The sequence below is a fragment of the Antedon bifida genome, chromosome 7, assembly GCF_963402885.1.
Source record: "Antedon bifida chromosome 7, ecAntBifi1.1, whole genome shotgun sequence".
Lineage (NCBI taxonomy): Eukaryota > Metazoa > Echinodermata > Crinoidea > Comatulida > Antedonidae > Antedon > Antedon bifida.
This window is the reverse complement of record NC_136232.1, coordinates 26,873,384-26,893,293: the sequence shown is the minus strand read 5'-3', so window position 1 is coordinate 26,893,293 and position 19,910 is coordinate 26,873,384. Positions and strand designations below refer to the sequence as shown.

Here is a 19,910-nt window from a genome sequence, read left to right as displayed (position 1 = left end):
CTTTTATTTGTAAAAGGAAGAAACTTTTTTTTCTTTTAACATTTTTTACAAATTTTATTTCCACAAATTCCTGTGCTTAAGGAACACCAAAGTACAACACACATAGAAAATGATCAGGAAGAAAACTGATTACCTCTAATGAAACTGTTTCATTCTGCAGGTCACTGAAGACTCTTAGACTCCCTAGGTCGATGACAATTAAATGACCTCCTTTGTCAACTGAGCCAAACTCTGGTATCAAAATGTTGGGCGATTTCACATCAACATCAAGTTGAATGGTCTGAAACATGAAATATAGAGTAAATAAAAGATAAACTATAATGCTCAGTTCTTAAAAACTTTGTGCTTTAAAGGCTTTCAAACTAATTGACATGAATATGTACAGGGAATACAAGGACATTTAAACTGAAAATTATATTAAAGGGATCAAAATCTTGATTGATACATGATTCTTAAGCTCAACTTTATTTTTGTATATGTGTAAATAAAGCTTTAACATTTTATTGTATCTATTACCTTATGGTTTTCAATAGCATACTTCAGGCCTGCTGTGCTGTATTCTGCAAACTTCATCAGTTGTGTTGAAGCAACTGCTTTTAAGTTATCCATATTCAAATTTGGAACAGTGAAAAATGATACCAACTCTGATATTGTGTTCTGAAAATAAATAATAAATCCATGTAGTATGATTTGGAGCCATGAAAAATGATACTAGGTCTGATATCATGATCTAAAAATAAAATAATAAATCCATGTAGTAAGAAAATGGACACAAAGAATTCCGATAGTCTGGGCCTAGGTGGTAGCGAAGTTAAAACTAAAAATGCTAATCTATAAATAGAAATTACCTCATGGTAAACAATATCAACAGGTTCTGATGTCACTGCGAGTGAAAGGTCAGCTGAAACATTGACCGGACTAGTCTCGAGGTCAACGTTAAACACTTGTCCTGCGACATCATCTGGTTTATCTTTAGCTGATGTTATTATGGTTACATTCTCATTTTTCTTAGGACATCCCTCTACCAATAATGAGTCTGTACTCAACTGGAAGCTAAAAACAAATTAGAAACAATGATTTAATCATTCGGTTACCTTAAAAAATCATTGACTGGGCTATTCCACTTTGCTAAAAAGGTTTTTATTGTCAGAAATTTCTGCCAATAATAAAACAAACAAATATAAATGAAAAGGAAATATCAAACAGGTGCTTAACACCTATGCTAGTTGATATTGATCTATAGGAATTTACAGAAATAGAGAAACTTTAAACTGGTGTTAAACGGTGAAGATGCAGAAATCTGTGAGAATGAGAAAAAGCCGATATACAGTAACTTCCTAAACATAATTAATACCTAAACATATGTTGATATAAAGTTTGTGAGGACGATCAAAGGATATTGATTGAAACGTCCAGTAACTCAACAGTTCTTTTCAGAACTAACATACTTGGTGTACCGCAAACTTTATATCAACATTTGATTTCGCCATGCAAACCTTCAAACAATATATAAAGAAAAACCTGTGTATGCATGTATGTTAGAATACTTACTGTATTCCGCTGTTGACAGGCCTGTGTTCTACATCAATAACAGTATCTACAACTGACGCTTTTAGTACTTGTAATGATTTGTTACGAAGACCAAATTGACCGTGATTCACAGAAAATATTATCTTGGTTTGAACATACTAAAGGAAAAACAATTGAATATGCGAGTTCAAAAATGTGTACGTATGGTACATACCTACAGTATTATGTATATTATTGGTTTATCTTGACAAATTTATCTACATAAATCACATCTAAAATCTATGTGATCAATATCACAATTTTTTAGATTAAAAAATTGATTAAAATCCGATAATTGATATGAATTTGTTAATCTTGGATTGATAATGTAATAATGTTAGGTTACCTCAACTGGTTTTTCAGATGATGTTTCACTCCCCTCCTGATATCCAATTCCTTCATATATTTTAGTTTTATCTTCTTCAGTTAATTTCTCCCACAAAGTGTCATCTACAAAAACAAAGATAAAATACAATTACCAAAAAGCCTTTAACTGGTCCTTTTTAAAATGCTGGCTCTTTATTTGAGCTGAAAAGTACATCAAGTACTAAGTTTGACTGCCACTAAAATAAGTTCAAACATGTATGAAGTGTTTAATTACTGACTAAGAGTGATTATCAATGTTTGGACAAATGACAATTAAGATAGGAGTTCCTTCTTACCTTCTGGAACGTCATCTTCGTAATCATCGTCCGAATCGTCACCCCAACCAAATATGCGGCTGAACCAGCTTTTCTCAGATTCTTTTTTGAGTTCTCGCTCCCTTCTTAGTGGAGCCTGCATTGCAAACTATTAATATAAACCTTATCATGAGAATATAATCTTATTTCCAACTGAAACAAATAGTGCTGTACCCTATTCATTCTGAACATAGAGGAATAACGCTGAGCTCATTGTACTAAGCCTTATTCTTATTTTTCAACAAGGTAGTCATTTACAGTTGAGTGGACTAGGAGTTGTTATTGGCAATGGAACTCGGGTCTTTCTGTATGATGTATAGTGATGATGTACAGTACTACTAATAAGTATATTTACAAACGTGAAAAGTAAACATAACCAGTGACGTAACGCAGAGGACTGAGGCCCCTGGTTTAGGAACCCTAAGTGGCCCTCCAACGCTGGAGGCCTTGGACATTTTAATTTTTCGACATATTTTAATGCATATTATTTCCTCTGGACACTGCTCAGGGGCCCCCATAAGCTTCGGGGTCCCTGGGTTGAGCCAGTGAGCGCTCATAGAAGTTACGCAACTGAACATAACTCATTACCTCAATCTTAGCTTGTTCTCTTGCAAGTGTAATACTTGTGACATCCAGTTTTTCCTCCAGATTTCTCAGTTCTTTCTCAATTCTTTTTTTCACATCATCATCTGCTTTAACCCGTTCCAGCTTTTCTTTATATTTACCCTTGTACGCTCTGTAATATTCACGATGTTGCTTCATGTGCTCCCAAGACCAGGGCTTAATGTACTTGTCTACCATGCTGTTATATGCATATATCCACCTATGAACAAAACACAAACATTAGTAAACCATTACTATTAACAGAGAGAGTAGGCCAAGTACGATTATTATTCAACTGGCTCCACAAATTAAGTTCACTTAGGTTGATCCTGGCCTCCCCAATTTCAGTTTTTTTATATGTATTTATTGTTAAAATAGACCAAATAAATAAATGAAATATGCTGATTTAATTAATATAAAGTCACTTTTGTGTAAGGAAGCTGAAATCAGATGGTTTGCACTACTTTTACATAATTGTACTAAGACAATTTTGAGAAAAAATGTTTAGTAATCATCTTGTTGGATTCGAACCCACAACCTCCAGATCACAAGACTGGGCCACTATCTCTATACAACCAAGCTTACACTGATGGCTAGTGTCAAGCCCAAGGAAGCAGTAGGTACTGCACCAACATGCTGATACTTTAAAGCGTTCCCACTAGAGAAGCAACGCAAGGACGTACACGCAATGCAAGTGAGTTGACCAATGACAAGCCAGTGTTCGAATAATCCATCGCATGTGTTACATCCTTGCGTTGCGTCGCTAGTGGGAACTAAGCTTTAGTACCAATCATCTGAATCATTGTGTAGGCTTGTGTTACATCCTTGCGTTGCGTCGCTAGTGAGAACTAAGCTTTAGTACCAATCATCTGAATCATTGTGTAGACTTAAGTTACATCCTTGCGTTGCGTTGCTAGTGGGAACTAAGCTTTAGTACCAATCAATGTTTTCTTCTTGTTTGTCCACGTTTTTTATATTGTATTTTTATGGAGACAAAATAAATGAAATGAAAAATCTGAATCATTGTGTAGGCTTACAAAGATATAAAGTAGAACCTTCTTACCATGCTTTGGGGTCTTTCTTCACAGATACTGTTGGTTGGTATTTACGATACACTGTGTTCACTTTCATCAACTGGAGCGCCTCTAAAAGATCTAGAATATCTAGATACTGTGATCTACCAAGACCCAACTTTATCTCCTCGGTGTTGATATCTACTGTCAAGCGAGGGCGCATGTACATACTGTCAGATTTATCATATGTTATCCTTGCTCTGGTTGTGACGGGCTCAAGAACTAGAAAATTAGAAGAGTTCATGATATAGGTGATTTAACTGATATATTTAGAAACAGTAAATCTCTTCTGAGGTTGATCAGTTTGAAATAAAAGGTACATGAGGAAGATGCCATGTGTGGGAGACATTCAAACAGCCTGCTACATCACCTAGACTGTTTCATTTTCCTTTGAGGGGTGTCCATATTCTGGGAATAATGGCAGTTGTTTATTCAGTTACTGCAATCATGCAAAATTATACAGTAAATAGAAAAACAAGAATTATTCAGTTTTTTTTTAGAGAATAGAAACAGATTAGCAACTTACTAAATTGCAAATTTTCATACATAATCTTGTTAATAGAAAAACAAGAATTATTCAGTTTTTTTTAATGAATAGAAACAGATTAGCAACTTACTAAATTGCAAATCTTCATACATAATCTTGTTATCAATAAGAGCTTCTTTCATAAAGCCTGTCCACAACTCATCTTCAATATGCTCCGTCAAAAGTTGTTTACAATCAGTATTCATGTATATACTTAAGTTTGTGACTTGAGCAAGCTGTGAAAATAAATTGATATTATCCATTATTCATGAATTAGCTCGTAAAAAAGGTAAATGTAATTGAATGTAGAGTGAACACAAACACAATGTGCAAATTGAAAAAATAATAATAAATGTTGAACTTTGTCTGAAGGTTGTTAGAATGCAAGAATAGGAGGCAATTTAAGTACCTGTCAGGTCGTACTTAAACACCACATACATTTTGGAAAATTGGAAATGATTTTATTATTAGTTAACACAAATTAATTCAGATTATTGAATTTAATATAAAAAAATTCTATATTTATATGTATGCAGCAACATGATGATTGTGAGAACTCATGAACAATGAAGATGAAGTGCAATCCCCCACGGCCCCCCACCCTTCCTCATTATGTACATTTTTAAATATGTCTCAGTCTCTGAAACCATTATCATAATGTGATATGATGTGTTTTAAATGAGTAGTATTTGTAAACATACCTTCCTCATGACGAGAGCAGATGCATCAGCCAATGTTGCTTTCCATAGCTCATCAGTTGTCTAAACAAAATAAACAAACATAACAACATAAAAACAGCATAATAAACAAACATTACAACATAAAAACAACATAATAAACAAACATTACAACATAAAAACAACATAATAAACACTTATAATAAAAGATACACATACTAGGCCTACAGTATAATGTTGACATTGATTTTTCACAACTCAAAAAAGAAAAGCAAGAATTTATTATTTACACATCAGAAATGATTTTAAAATGTTTGGCTGAAATAAATAATAAATTAAAAAATAAAACTGTACTTAAAACTTTAAATTGACTAAAACTGTACACTTAACGAACATTTAAATATTAATTATCGGTGAAATCACTAATAAATGTCCTCATAAACTGAAATTAATTGTCATTTTATCAAGTATTTGCCGAGTTCATGTAAAAGGCAGATAGAGCAGTCAGCAGCGTTAAGATACTAATTAAATTATATCCAACTAATAAATATTGACCAGTCACTTAATGGTGCTATATAGTAGATAGTGAATTAAGAGACTCTATATTATTTGTTTTCCCTGCAAACTGAATGGTTACCTCAACCATATTTACCGTTTATAATAAATCACAGTATCTAAATTGGCAGTTTAGAGTTTTAAAATGTATTTATGCATACTGTGTATAGTAATTGCAGTACAGTATATTTTGTTGCAATCTATATTGTAACAAACTTCTATGAGAAGAGTCACATGTGACACCTGTATTAGGACCTTTATTTGACTCAGGCATCACATGTGGATGTAACACGGACTGACTTAGGCATGTACTTAAGTATTGGCAATGAAACTTACCTCAGCTGATATGTACGGTACCATGACACCAAAAGAGAATGGGTGACCTGGGTTGGTAACTGTGTCCTCATAGCGAACATGCACATTCTTCATAAATACCTTAGAAAAATAATGTTGATATACGACTTTTTATTATAAGTACTATAAAGTGTTAATCATTGTTGTTTAATCCAAATTTATTAATAATTAATTAATGCCCTGGCACAACTTATTGTTGCCAAAACAAATAAAATAAACTAATAAATAATATATTTCTCATGAATTTTTTTACAGTTTGTATTATTATTAATAGTGATATTTTGTTAAAATGCAACTAAATATAATTAATTTTATAATGGAAGGATAAAGATGATGATGTAAATTCTTCTAAAAATAGAACCATCAGATATTAATCAATATTAGTTACATTATTAGATACAGATTGTAGACAACAGTGCTTAAATTATCAAAAGCTTCCGTCCGTTCATCGTCATTGGATCTAAACGTGAATATATAATGCACGGACGTCTCTCAGCTGCCCAAGGGTAATTCTGAAGTCCGTGCTTAAATTACTTTTAGTCTGTCATGGGCGAACGAAGTCTAATCAATTTAAGGTACAAACATTGTTGTTTTTTTCAAGACTTCGAGTTCTTAAGATTTCATTATTCAGTGGTTTAGGCTACAGTACATTGCCAGCTAGTGCCAATAGCTAATTTAATCAATCACAGAAGATGGCAATCCGTTCACAGAAAAAATGCACACAAATAATTTGAATGTATTTGAACCCTAGTCTAGGCTACATTTTAAAATATTGTTTTTTTGATTTTGAAGTAAAACAGCCGTAAAAAATTAGTAGAGCTTTCGGATATATCTATAATTGTGCTGCAATTTTGTAAATGGACGTACAAATCCAAAATAAAAGCAAAACGAAAATAAAAATGATAGAAACAAAAAATTCCAACCAACTAGAATTGTAGGTGTTACATATTAGCAATTTGCTTCACAACAAACAGTGTACAATACAAGTGAGATATTTCAGATTGAAAGCCTCTGTGTCCTTTTACATATAATTACATATATGCAATAGGGGATAGAGAACTAAGCTGCTCTATGTGTAATTATATATCAAAACCAATCATTGTATCTATGGTTCAATGACATTTGAGTAATAAATCAAACAAATGATATAATTTATAACTTTGAATGAATATTTAATTGATGCATGGAAGAAAATTTAAAATTCAAATAGTTTATATTTTAATATGATTGTGGATTTGTAGCTTGGTGGTTAACATGCTTGCCTTCTAATCCCAAGGTCCGTGGTTCATTCCTGATCTAGTGGCAGGGTTGTAGTAACTCACGACTCTTTCAACTCCACACCCTAAGCCTCAAATGAGACTTAGTCTATAAGCACGATAAATTATAAAATAGTTTATTCATCCTGTATTTGGCGAGTTACTCGCTGTTGGATGCGGATGAAACAAAAATAAAAATTGAGGCATTGACTTTTGCTCTATGAAGAAGTTTAACAAAACCTAACATTGTATAAAATATATTTAAAATTAGCTATTTTTTCTTGTTCTACAACATTCCTATAATTTTAATTAACATTTGCAATTGAATAACCTAACCCAGACACCCACTGTCAAACACTTAAATATGCAAATTAAACAATTGACAAAACTCATTGAACTTGCAACATCTGTTATCAATAACTATTATCTAAAACTATATAATGTAACGTTATATTGTAAATTAACTGTTTGTACTGTAACTACTGTAGCTTTGCATCAGGGATGTTGGGTAATTGGTCAGATGAATTGCTCTTGAGGTCGTGTGTTCGAGTCCCGTTCGAGAATTACTCAATTACGTATTCTCAATGTACATATAAAGTACAAATTACGTCAGAGTAGGGCAAACATCTGACCAATTACAGTGTTGTTTATAAAAGGGGTTTAAAGATAATACAGTATACAGTATGAATGGGTATAAACCACATGTTCGAGTATAATCCCACCACTAACTTATCAGACACAAGACTTTGGTAAATCCATATTTATGCAATCCTAGTATAATCCCACCATCCTAATTTTCACTGATTTTCGTAAGCAGGCCACACAGGGACTATACTCAAAGGGTACTTGGTAAATCTATACTGTGAGGGAAAGTGAATTAAATTTAGGAATTAACATTCAATTTTTTCAAAATTGGAAGGATGCTTTTGACATTCAGACTTGAAATGAGAGTACAAAATTCGTCTGCACATGCTCAGTGACCTATAATTTAAAGTTCACATTTTAATAAGCACTTACCATACTAGGCCTATTGCAGTTAAGTGTTCCAGATGCATAAACTATCAGCTATAATGAGATAATAATAAATAAAGTATAATATCCCAACTTACCTGTACATTATTGATGATTGACGCTGTCAACTTCTCAGTGAATGACAAACTCTCTTGCTCATCTTTTTCATCTACAAAATACATAGATTTGACTTATTTATTGTAAAGTATGATTAAATGTACTCTTACTGTACTAAACATTGAATAAGATTAAAGGCCCATTTATACTAGGACGATAACGATAACAAATATATAGATAAATATGCATTTTTCATATGTAAAACAAAATAAATCTAAACAATTTACATCCTAGAACTATATGATAATGCCTATGCTTCTTTTGATTAAAATAATATTTTCACATGTAACAATACAACGATTGATCCTAGTTCTAGAAATAAAACTTTTCTTTTTAAAAATGTATGTTTATCTATTTATCGTCGATCGTTATCGTCCTAGTGTAAATGGGCCTTAATACTGACAAAAATGAACAATTGTAATAAAGAACCAGGATACATTGGAAACGATTGTTTAATAGTAACTGCTCTCGAGTCATATTAACCACATAGTTGAGGCCTTTTTTTTCAGGGACCATTTGACTACAGATATACAATAAACATTATACAAAACATCAAGATGATGGTATGTATATGAGTTTAATATTAAAAAGCAACTGTCATTTCATAATCTTTTCTGAACTCTGTGGCCTAATTACTGGATAGAATACTGTAGAACATTGGAAATATCTCAAAATTATAAGTATTTTTAAACATTAAAACATAAAACAAACATTAAAAATAAAAGTAAGTAAACATTAAGGTATTTCTACATGGAAATTATGTAGAAAATGACCACTAGAAAGGCTTGTGATATACAAAGTGACTAAATTTTTATTTTTTTTTAAAGAATCTTACTTTTAGTGTTTGTTTACCATTCAACCCTTTTTAATATTGAATGCGGCCTAGTTATTCATTGCAGTTACAGTAGCTGCAGTTGTCACAAACATATCATGGATCAAAAGATGTTTCAAAACAAACACTTCAATAGAAGAACTAAATATTTGCACAATGGAATTTCTATTAACACACTTTATATGACCAGGGGATAAATTCCAAGTTAGATCATACATAACTACACTGTGCACACATTTGAATATAAAGTGTGAGTAACTAGATATAGTACAAAACTAAATTACTGAATATAAATGTTTATAATGGAAAAACAAAAATTGATTAACTTGAAAAGAAAATTTAGGTACAGTATCTGTTATTGATACTGGAATCTTTTAGAGTCTAAACAGAATATATTATATCGAGGTGCTCCATCAAGAACACTAGCCTCCAAATTAAGCTATCCAACCACAATCCTACACGAACAATAATCTTTGCTCACTTTTAGCTTAAAAACAAAATATGAAAAATAATAAATATAATTTCTTACTCAATGGTTTTGTCTTGGACCTTTCCAACTGCTCCAATACTTTCCTCTTAGCAGCATTTTCCAGTCGTTTTTCTTTTTCTTCATCATACGGTCTGGCAGTTACCGGGCTAACAAGCAAGAGGACGTCCTCAATGTTCACGATAACAGGTGAGGAAAACAGAGATGTCCATGGTATCACAAACGATATTTTACCTGTACAAACATTTTTAGTGACAGCATTTTAACTCAAGACTCTATCATCAATAAAATGAAAATGATTTCATAGGGAAGAGTGTTGAAAAATAGAACACCCTTTAGCAACTTATGAAATATAAATTTTGCATTAATGAATATGGAGCTCTTAATATGCGACAATCATGTTTTTAATGCATTGTGCTCATATGGGACATGGGGACGTGGGACATGGGGAAGTGGGACATAGGGACATGGGATGTGGGGACATGGGGACGTGGGACATGGGATGTGGGGACATGGGACATGGGATGTGGGGACATGGAGACGTGGGACATGGGACATGGGATGTGGGGACATGGGATGTGGGGACATGGGGACGTGGGATGTGGGGACATGGGGACATGGGATGTGGGGACATGGGGACGTGGGACATGGGACATAAGGACATGGGATGTGGGGACATGGGGATGTGGGACATGGGACATAGGGACATGGGACGTAGGGACATGGGATGTGGGGACATGGGGACGTGGGGATATGAGATGTGGGGACGTGGGGATATGAGACGTGGGGACGTGGGGATATGGGACATGCTTTGTCACTTGATTCCTCAACCTATAGTGTGAAGTTTCATCATCCACATTCCAGTGTTCTTATCAGATAAGATAAAAAATTTAAAAACAACTCATTTTGTTTCATCTTACCTACAGTTCCGGCTTTTACTTCAATTGGCAAATCCAATTCATACTGTAATGGAACAGAATGTTATGCTATTAACAAAATTAAAAATTGCAATATGCAGAGAGCGAAAAAAGACGAATTTAGAATGTGTTTCCTTTTCATACATTTAGTAAATTTCACTATCAACATTTTTATAAATTACAAAGTTCATTAAATAAATGACATTTAATATAAAGTATATTGTATTATGTAGAAACTGAAATTGTGATTACCGCATCTTGTAAATCATACACATTTTAAAATACCTTTCTTAATAATAAAATGACAACGCAACGTACACAAAGAGATGGTAATTTTTACTAATAAATCAAAATTTAAATGTTAATTAGCAAGAATGACATTTTTACCGAGTTGTTAATGCTAATTGGACAATGTTGATCACATGACCAAGAAAAGTGACAATATGGGAAGAATTGACCTTAAAACCTTAACGCAATTTAGACTAGACAAGAAGCAAGCAAAAACCAGGCACATTTGTTTTTATATAATTAGGCAAATTGCCAAGGATAACCATAAGCGATTTCATTCAATGACTCTCCTTCTTGGTGGCAATCCTGTTCACAAGAGATACATACAAAGTATTACATTTACAAGTCTTTGGGAGTGGAGTTGTAAATTGTCATTGTCATTAGAAAAAATCCTGATATATGACAGGACTTGAACCCAGGACCCTTGGATTAGTAGCCAAGCATCATTTACCAAGCCAAAACTCAACTCTATAGCATAATTTTTAGTCTACCTGACATCTTGGTGAAGAGAATGCCCTGTACAAATGCTAGCTATGCTGGGCTTGGTAAATGTCTACAGTAGGTTTAATATAACTATGCTGACAGATGTACCCTACTATATACTGGAAAACTTTATTTGCCCATTATCATAATAAAATAACAATAGAAATTTTTCTTAAAGATTGGCAAATATTAGTATGATAAATATAAAAAAAAGTATGCAAAATGCCAAATACTGCAAATTGATATACTTTATAAGAATCAATAACATAATTGCCAGTAAAATATCACCATGGTTACATCTCTAGTGTAAATTGATTTCTTTAATTATATGCATAATCTGATGATGAATATTCAAGTATAGCGTATTCTATATACTAAATTAAGATTTGTATCCTACTAATATGCAAATTATTGAATGATTATTGATTGCTAGATATTAATTATGAAACATTAGCCTGGATATTTCTGTTGTTACACTAAATTCATCTCACACATTAGACTTGCCTCAAGTCTGTATGTTATTGTCTTTTTTATGTTAGCCCACCAGTCAACGTTTCGATTTTTTTTGTGAGTATTATATTATGCGTATGAAATGCCATATGTACCAAAATATTTATCTTTGCTAATTACGGGCAAGAACCTAGTCTATACTGACATATACAGAGAAGAATACAGTGTCGAGTTACAGCAGTACCTGTACCCCCTCCTCCACAACCAGCAAAATGATTACTTATTAATAACACTCCAATAGCAAACTAGTGACTGGTTAAAATTACATAGAGAGCATTTATTTTAATAAATGAATTATGACCTTCATATTATAACATATTCATACACAAAACAATACTTTGCCTAAAATGAACAAATAAACAAGATTTTCCAGACCTCTCTACTATACTATATTTAGTAAAAAGAGTGAAAAAACAAAGAAGCAAAATTCCATTGTAGATTTATTTTATTATACAGCAAAGCTTTATGTTTAAATTTCCATACAAACTGATAATATCCAGTTGTCTTGAGTATAAACTTAAATGCACAATCTGAAAATGGGTCAAGGATTTACTGAGACATTTTTAATGTGTAGATAACGCTTTATACTGTACATTGAGAACAGTGTGTACAGCAGGCTCTAACAAGTGATTGGAAATAATATTAGGTTACTACTATTTACTGCATATATTATACACAATATTCTTATGACAATAATGATGATAATGATGATGATAATGATGATGATGATAATGATGGTGATGTTGATGATGAATGATGATGATAATGATGATGAGGATGATGACGATAATGATGATGAAGATGAATGATGATGATGATGATGATAATGATGGTGATGTTGATGATGAATGATGATGATAATGATGATGATGATGATGAGGATGACGACGATAATGATGATGAAGATGAATGATGATGATGATGATAATGATGGTGATGTTGATGATGAATGATGATGATGATGATAATAATGATGACGATGATGATGGTGATGATGATAATGATGATGAAGATGAATGATGATGATGATGATAATGATGGTGATGTTGATGATGATGGTGATGATAATGATGATGATAATAATGATGATGATGATCATTGATGATGATGCATGATGATGATGCATGATGATGATGATGCATGATAATGATGAATGATAATGATGATGAGAATGAAGATGTATGATGATGTATGATGATGATGATGTGTGATGATGATGATGATGAATGATAATGATGATGATGATGATGATGATAATGATGATGATGATGATGATGATGATGATGAAGATGATGAATGATGATGATGAATGATGAAGATGATAATGATGATGATCATTACAATGAAGATGATGATAATGATGATTATGATATATGATTCTGCATGATAAATATGACATTGATGATGATGATGAGTATTAAATTATGACACTGAGAAGATGTTGTTTGAATAGATTAATAAATACATTTATGAATGAATAATAATGTGGATAAGGAATGATGGATTATAACAAAAATAAAGTTATCAATATCAATAAAATTAACGATGGTTAATGAAGAACAATGAATAATAATGTTGATAAAGGCAGATGATGTATCGCAATAAACAATGAAGATATCAATAAATATATAACGACAATTATGAAGAAGAGTGAATGCAGTAATGAATGTTGATGAAGGAAGATGATGAATCATGGCGATAAAGACGATGAAGTTTATCATTAATTTTTTTTTAAACAGAGAAATAATTTAATGTTTATGATGATGAATAGGAATAAATGAGGTAGCAATAAGCATACCCATGGCAGTCCTTAAGGAAGACATACAGAAACCTGAATACACCTAATCAAGAGAAAACAGCCAATATTCAATAATCTGTTATCAAAGGCCATAATTGATGACAAGAAATCGCTACGCTTGACTTCCTTCACATGACATTAGCAGAAATTTAATCGAGGCAAGCTAGGTACAGTAATATGCAGTTTGTATCGAGCAGAATATAATAGACAGCAGATGGATCTGATGCAAGTGGAAAGGCAGGATATCCCTGGTAATATGCAGTTTGCATCCTGCAATGGACAGCAGATGGATCCATTTGGACATGTTGGTTCAATCTTTTATTTATCAATCTCTGATAAAATGTACTTTATGATGATGATATGATAAAAATGTTTATACTAGCGTCATCAGATTTAATAAACCAATATTTAATAGTAGTTTCGTTGAGATAATATCTTTATTGGTATTAATAAATAAAGTAAGTAATTCTAGGAATAAATTTCAAGTTAAAACAATACAATTGAAGGTAAAAAGATTTATTGGAGTTTGTCAATGTATGGTTTAGAAGGAAATGAGAAGATTAATATTAATACATTAGCAATGTGCAGGTCATGATGTACTAATGATATTATCAGATAGTTGAGCGAGGTCAACTAAATAATGCAAGCATGCATTAGCAACAGAAACTTAGCAAGTGCTTAATACAAATTATAAATTGTGCTCTGCTTTTGTCTCAAGCACTTCTGTTCACGCTTTCCATCAAGTCCAACACGCAGATTATTAAATAATATATTTCAACATTTTTTGCTGCAAAACATCCAATGATAATTATTAACTATAAGACTGTTTATGTTATGTTGATAAGTTGTTTATAAAATAAGTGAGGCATTTTGTTAAATGTGTAAGAGCAATATACTGTATATCATTAAATTCACTCATGGGGCCTCTTTCTGCTGATAAAATTTCAAAAGAACTGCGAAACAATTTTATAAGGATCGTGTTACAGCTAAAATATCATTTTTAAAACCGGTATTTGACAATCAAGACTAGAACCATTTGGGTTTTTAAAAGCGTATTTAAAAATTTTTGCTAGCAAGAAAATAATGTTACGATATTTTTAATTCGTGTTCAGCAGAAACAGTGTGATAGTATAGTAATCTCTATGGTAGTGGAGGCTATTACAATTTATGACTAACAGTAAATTTAGATGTAATAAAGAAACCGTACAAAGAATGACAACAGTATAATGCTGGTATTCATGATGATAATTATGTATTATAGTTTACCATATTCTATATTAAAATGTTTATATGATAGAAAAAAGTACTGTACATAGTAGTTTTTAAAATAGAGTTTTAAATTGTAAATAGTTTTTATATTTCATTTTATATTTTTTATATTTTATGATATATAATTTTAGTTAATTAATATTATTTAAATAAAAGTTGATAGTGTAGACAGAGCTTAAATGTTGCTTGGATAATTTGCTTACACTGGCAATGTGGCCATCCTGAAATGTTGTGAAATAATTAAATATTTTAAAATGTTATAAAAATAATTATATATTTAACTAAAGGACTATCAGTTGCACAATAATTTATCCAATGTTGTCATTTAATTATTTTGTATTTCAATGATAATTAAAAAGATAATTTGAACAGACAAGCAGAGGTTTATCAAACTTTGTTTTCACGTACAGTACAGTATATGACAATCATATTATATTCATAATCAGTGAATAAAATATGATGATACTGTTCACTTACCAAAGCTTCAGGTTTCAACTGCAAATCTTGTAAATTTAACTGACCTGGATAAAGACAAAGAATAACAGCATTAATAAGAAATGTCATTAGGTCATGTTACTAAATATAGTTGTATATTGTCTAGCAGAGAAAAATAATTAAAAAATAGATATTTACAAACATTATACAGTTTAATTTGTATGTTCTACTACTTATAGCTTGATTTCCACAAGAATGTATCAACATCGCAAGTCAGGGCCGTAGCCACCAGTACGTCTGGTGAGGTTTCAACCTAACCACTGACATAGGCCTTTGACAACACAGTGACTGAAACAGAGATTGTTCCCTTTTCTTGCAAAAAAACCAGACCACTTTATTTCTCGAGGCTACATCACTGCAAGTAATTTTGACCGATCACAACCGTCATCCAGATTGGTCGAATTACTTGCGTCCATGCACATACTGTACTGTATGTCATATTCATTATAGTGTGAACAAGCAACAGCTCTGTGTACACTTTAAAACACCGGTGAGATGACTATAAAGTTCTGTCTACACTATCAAACTTTAAGTGACAAAAAAGTGTGAATTGCCCAAATATGGTAGTGATATTCCCAAATATGGTAGTGCTATGACATCATTATGTCCATATATGGGCACATCACATTTTGTTGTCTTGCACATAAAGTTTGATAGTGTAGACAGAGCTTTATAGTCATCTCACCATGTGAACAGGATTCAATGACAAATAAAACTTACCACTAAAAAGGCCAACATCCAAGTTGTCTGTGTCTAAGTTCTCAATGTATTTATCCAAGTACTTATTGAGTAGACTTGCCACAATACTCTCCAGGACCATGTTGGAAGTTGCCCAGTGGATGGGCAAGTACTAGTCAACACTCTCACAATGATGGTCGTATCGGGCAAGTTCTTGCCCTGGCTCTTACAATGGTATGGCCTACTTCATAGACAGACAATTCCTGAAAAATAATAACAAATGTACTGTATCAATTGTTAATAAATATGCTTTCAAGTGTTATTAATAATTAATGGAGTGATTATGGCCTGGACAGGTAAGAGAGTCATGAGTATATGTTTATTCATGTACTGTATGTAATTATGCTGGGCAGAGGTTTCTTAGCCTTACAAATTGGTTTATTCCAATCCTATTGTTCTTTCTCATTCAAACATAATTAATAAAGTATTCTCTAGTACAACCTATTACAACAGTTCTAACAACTTCAACAGTACCCATCCTTCTTCTTCTTCTCTGTCAGTGTCAAAAAAAGGTAAATACTGTACAGAGAACTGAACATTAGTTAGCAGGGTGGATCCAGGTTTTCTCAAATAGCGGAGTTGTCCTACAATAAATTAGTTTGTCAAAAATAGATATCAAAAAGTTTTTCATGTGGCTATTTACACTTACAGTATTTCATATTTGTAATGTTTTCACATGATGATGTCATATCACTACCATATTTAAGCATAGCACTACCATATATGGACACATCACATTTTTTTGACACATAAAGTTTGATAGTGTAGACAAGGCTTGGCTTTTGGTAGATTGATTCCATTAGTAGAATAGCTATTGGACTACATTATTTAGTTTGTATGAACTGTAGGCCTACTGTACATGTCATTGCAAGTGTTGTTATTTAAACTAAAGTACCTCATTCTCTTTTAAAAAATATATAAATAAACTGGTAGCCATTAAAGAATATTTATGGACTTATTCTACCCTACAAACTTGCATAATTATCTTATGCAAATTACCATATGTTTAGTGTCACTGTCACAGTGCATTCGGTAATATTTAAAACAATATTATTACTGTAAAAAATACTTTATTGAATTTAAATTCCAAAATATTTTCCATTGTAAATGAACAGCACCGAACTGTACACATAATCTACAATAACATACAAACTGAAAGTAATCTAGGCATACAAAATTAAAACCTGACGTAAGTAATGCTTCGCTGGACAAGTATGCAGATGAATGTACAATTTATTATATTCCTTTTTTGATGGAAGGCTACTGTATACAAAATGAAAAATGTTATAATAATCTCCAAGACTAAACTATCAAGATATTACTGTACAGTTATTAATAAACTGAAATATTGCATTTTGCATTTTTAAAATTCATCTTTTGAGTAAACAAACTAATAACATCCACAGACAACTCCCTGTTTTAACCATTTCAAAGAATAAAACACCACAATAATATTTTAAGGAAGGAAAAAGGAAAGGTGTATTTATTATGATCATACATCTAATTATTCTAATTCATGTTTGTTTTAAAACAGATCTAGTACAGTTTGAGCTGCTAGATCCTAGGATTTCAATGCCAGAGAATGCATTATAAACTGCGAAGAGCTACGTCAGTACCTGCTACTAATAAGCATTGGGGTTAATGTCCTTTAAAAATGCATGAGATTCCATGAGAAGTATGGAGGCCTTTGGACCCTACTTGGGAGTCTAAACCGTTCGTCCACTTGATGATGATGATGATGATGATGTGATGATGTTGATGATGATATTGACGATGATAATGATGACAATGATGATGATGATGATGAGATGATGAGATGATGTTGATGATGATAATGACGATGACAATGATGATGATGATGATGATGATGATGATAATGATGATAATGGTGGTGGTGGTAGTATTAAATTATGCTACTTAGTCCTTTAATGTTTTCACTTCTAAATTAAGATCTTTAATATCACATCAAATATGTACATCTACGCACAATACATTACACAGTTTAGCATGAATTAAAGACCATTTCTTCTGTACCAATCAATCAAGTAATCAATTAAACACTTGAAGCGGATAGCCTGCTTACAGTGTGCGTCATCAACAGTTAACATCGTATAATCACTTTAATTTGAAAATACATTAACAAATAAAATTCCCATTTAATTCTACAGTGGGCAGTTGTCGAGAAAAAAAAATTCCCAAATGCAATGAGCTCAGGCAGTCATAATGTTAAAATGCTATGGTGTTGACTAAAGCTCAGCAGTGGACTGCTAGTGTTGCAGCTATATAAATTAAATTGGATAGTGATAATCAATCGATTTGGTGTTTTTATATTCATTTTTGTTCCATTTCTAGTACTGCTAATAAATTGGGTGTAATTCATTCATACAAAAAAAGGCCTTAAATAAGGAATGACTTTCCCTGCCCACATTCACCCACCATTAATGTGCTCTACAAAACATTACTTTTGTATTTCTGTACTGCAATAATGTATAATGAAAGTAAACATAATTGCATCATAATTATCAGCGTATCCGGATATTCACCCCCTGGACATTTACCCCCCGGAAAACTACCCCCCGGACAACCACCACCTGGACAACTACCCCCTTAGGACAACTACCCCCTTAGCACAACTACCCCCTGGACAACTACCCCCCGGACAATTACCCCCTAGGAACAACCTGACTCTGCAACAGTGTATAATAGGTAGTTGACCGGGGGGTAGTTATCCTAAGGGGGTAGTTGTCCTAAGGGGGTAGTTATCCTAAGGGGGTAGTTGTCTTAAGGGGGTAGTTGTCCTAAGGGGGTAGTTGTCCGGGGGGTTGTTATCCTAAGGGGGTAGTTGTCTTAAGGGGGTAGTTGTCCGGGGAGTAGTTGTCCGGGGGGTAGTTGTCCTAAGGGGGTAGTTGTCCGGGTGGTAAACATCCGGGGGATAACTGTCTAGGGGGTAGGTGTCCTAGAACCAATTATCAGTTAATTAGCAAACTCAAATTTCAAAGGTCAAGTGATGGAAGATGATAAACAGAAGACTTAATAAACAACTAGAGTGGTGCTAAGTATAAACATGATAAGTGTTTTGTTTTAATAGTCAATGACATTTAGCATAGATAATTTCATTATTCCTAAACTTGACTAAAAAATGTTGGACAGCCTAATAATATATTGAGTAATATGCTAGTTCACAAACATTTAAGCAATTGGAAAAAACAATAGCAAAACAATTTTTTTTTTTTGTAAATAAATGTAAATAATATTTTCAACTGGCGAAATTTGTATTATTTATGCCCTCTACGGACTCACGGTCAGCAGTGCAACGCGTACACTGACCAGCACATCAGACTAATCACTACTTTAAAAAAAGACTTAGCAAGGGTTTTAACGTACACTGGAGTGTATGTACATGACGGAATCAACTTTATGTCCCATCCAAAGGTCGAGGTAATGGAAGTAAAGCATCTTGCCTAAAAAAGGTCTATGGCTCAACATGATGGAAAAGACACTGACAGGATTTGAACCGATGCCCTTACCTTTTCTAGAACAGTGCCTGTTGCCTATACCATTATCATGTTACATTTTTATATGATTGTTTTCCTTTTAAAACAAAGATAAGGGACTCAACACAAGTCTTACTGGGACTTGGGTGGCTTTCTGAAATAGGCTAGGCAACTGAGG

At 32.7% G+C, this 19,910-nt stretch overlaps 1 protein-coding gene across 1 annotated transcript in view; it reads right to left on the bottom strand.

The window, feature by feature from the left end:
* LOC144847404 (intermembrane lipid transfer protein VPS13A-like) overlaps positions 1 to 19,910 on the bottom strand; it is a 72,279-nt gene that overhangs the window by 52,068 nt on the left and 301 nt on the right. The window contains exons 2-17 of the mRNA XM_078703741.1: positions 16,221 to 16,441; positions 15,483 to 15,526; positions 10,661 to 10,703; positions 9,783 to 9,974; positions 8,403 to 8,473; positions 6,020 to 6,118; positions 5,153 to 5,212; positions 4,543 to 4,687; positions 3,916 to 4,147; positions 2,838 to 3,072; positions 2,232 to 2,358; positions 1,916 to 2,019; positions 1,552 to 1,688; positions 849 to 1,053; positions 517 to 657; positions 134 to 280 (exon numbers count right to left, since the gene is read on the bottom strand). Coding sequence (XP_078559867.1) covers positions 134 to 280; positions 517 to 657; positions 849 to 1,053; positions 1,552 to 1,688; positions 1,916 to 2,019; positions 2,232 to 2,358; positions 2,838 to 3,072; positions 3,916 to 4,147; positions 4,543 to 4,687; positions 5,153 to 5,212; positions 6,020 to 6,118; positions 8,403 to 8,473; positions 9,783 to 9,974; positions 10,661 to 10,703; positions 15,483 to 15,526; positions 16,221 to 16,320 — 2,082 coding nt within the window. The 5' untranslated portion in view covers positions 16,321 to 16,441. The remainder of the gene's footprint in view (positions 1 to 133; positions 281 to 516; positions 658 to 848; positions 1,054 to 1,551; positions 1,689 to 1,915; positions 2,020 to 2,231; positions 2,359 to 2,837; positions 3,073 to 3,915; positions 4,148 to 4,542; positions 4,688 to 5,152; positions 5,213 to 6,019; positions 6,119 to 8,402; positions 8,474 to 9,782; positions 9,975 to 10,660; positions 10,704 to 15,482; positions 15,527 to 16,220; positions 16,442 to 19,910) is intronic.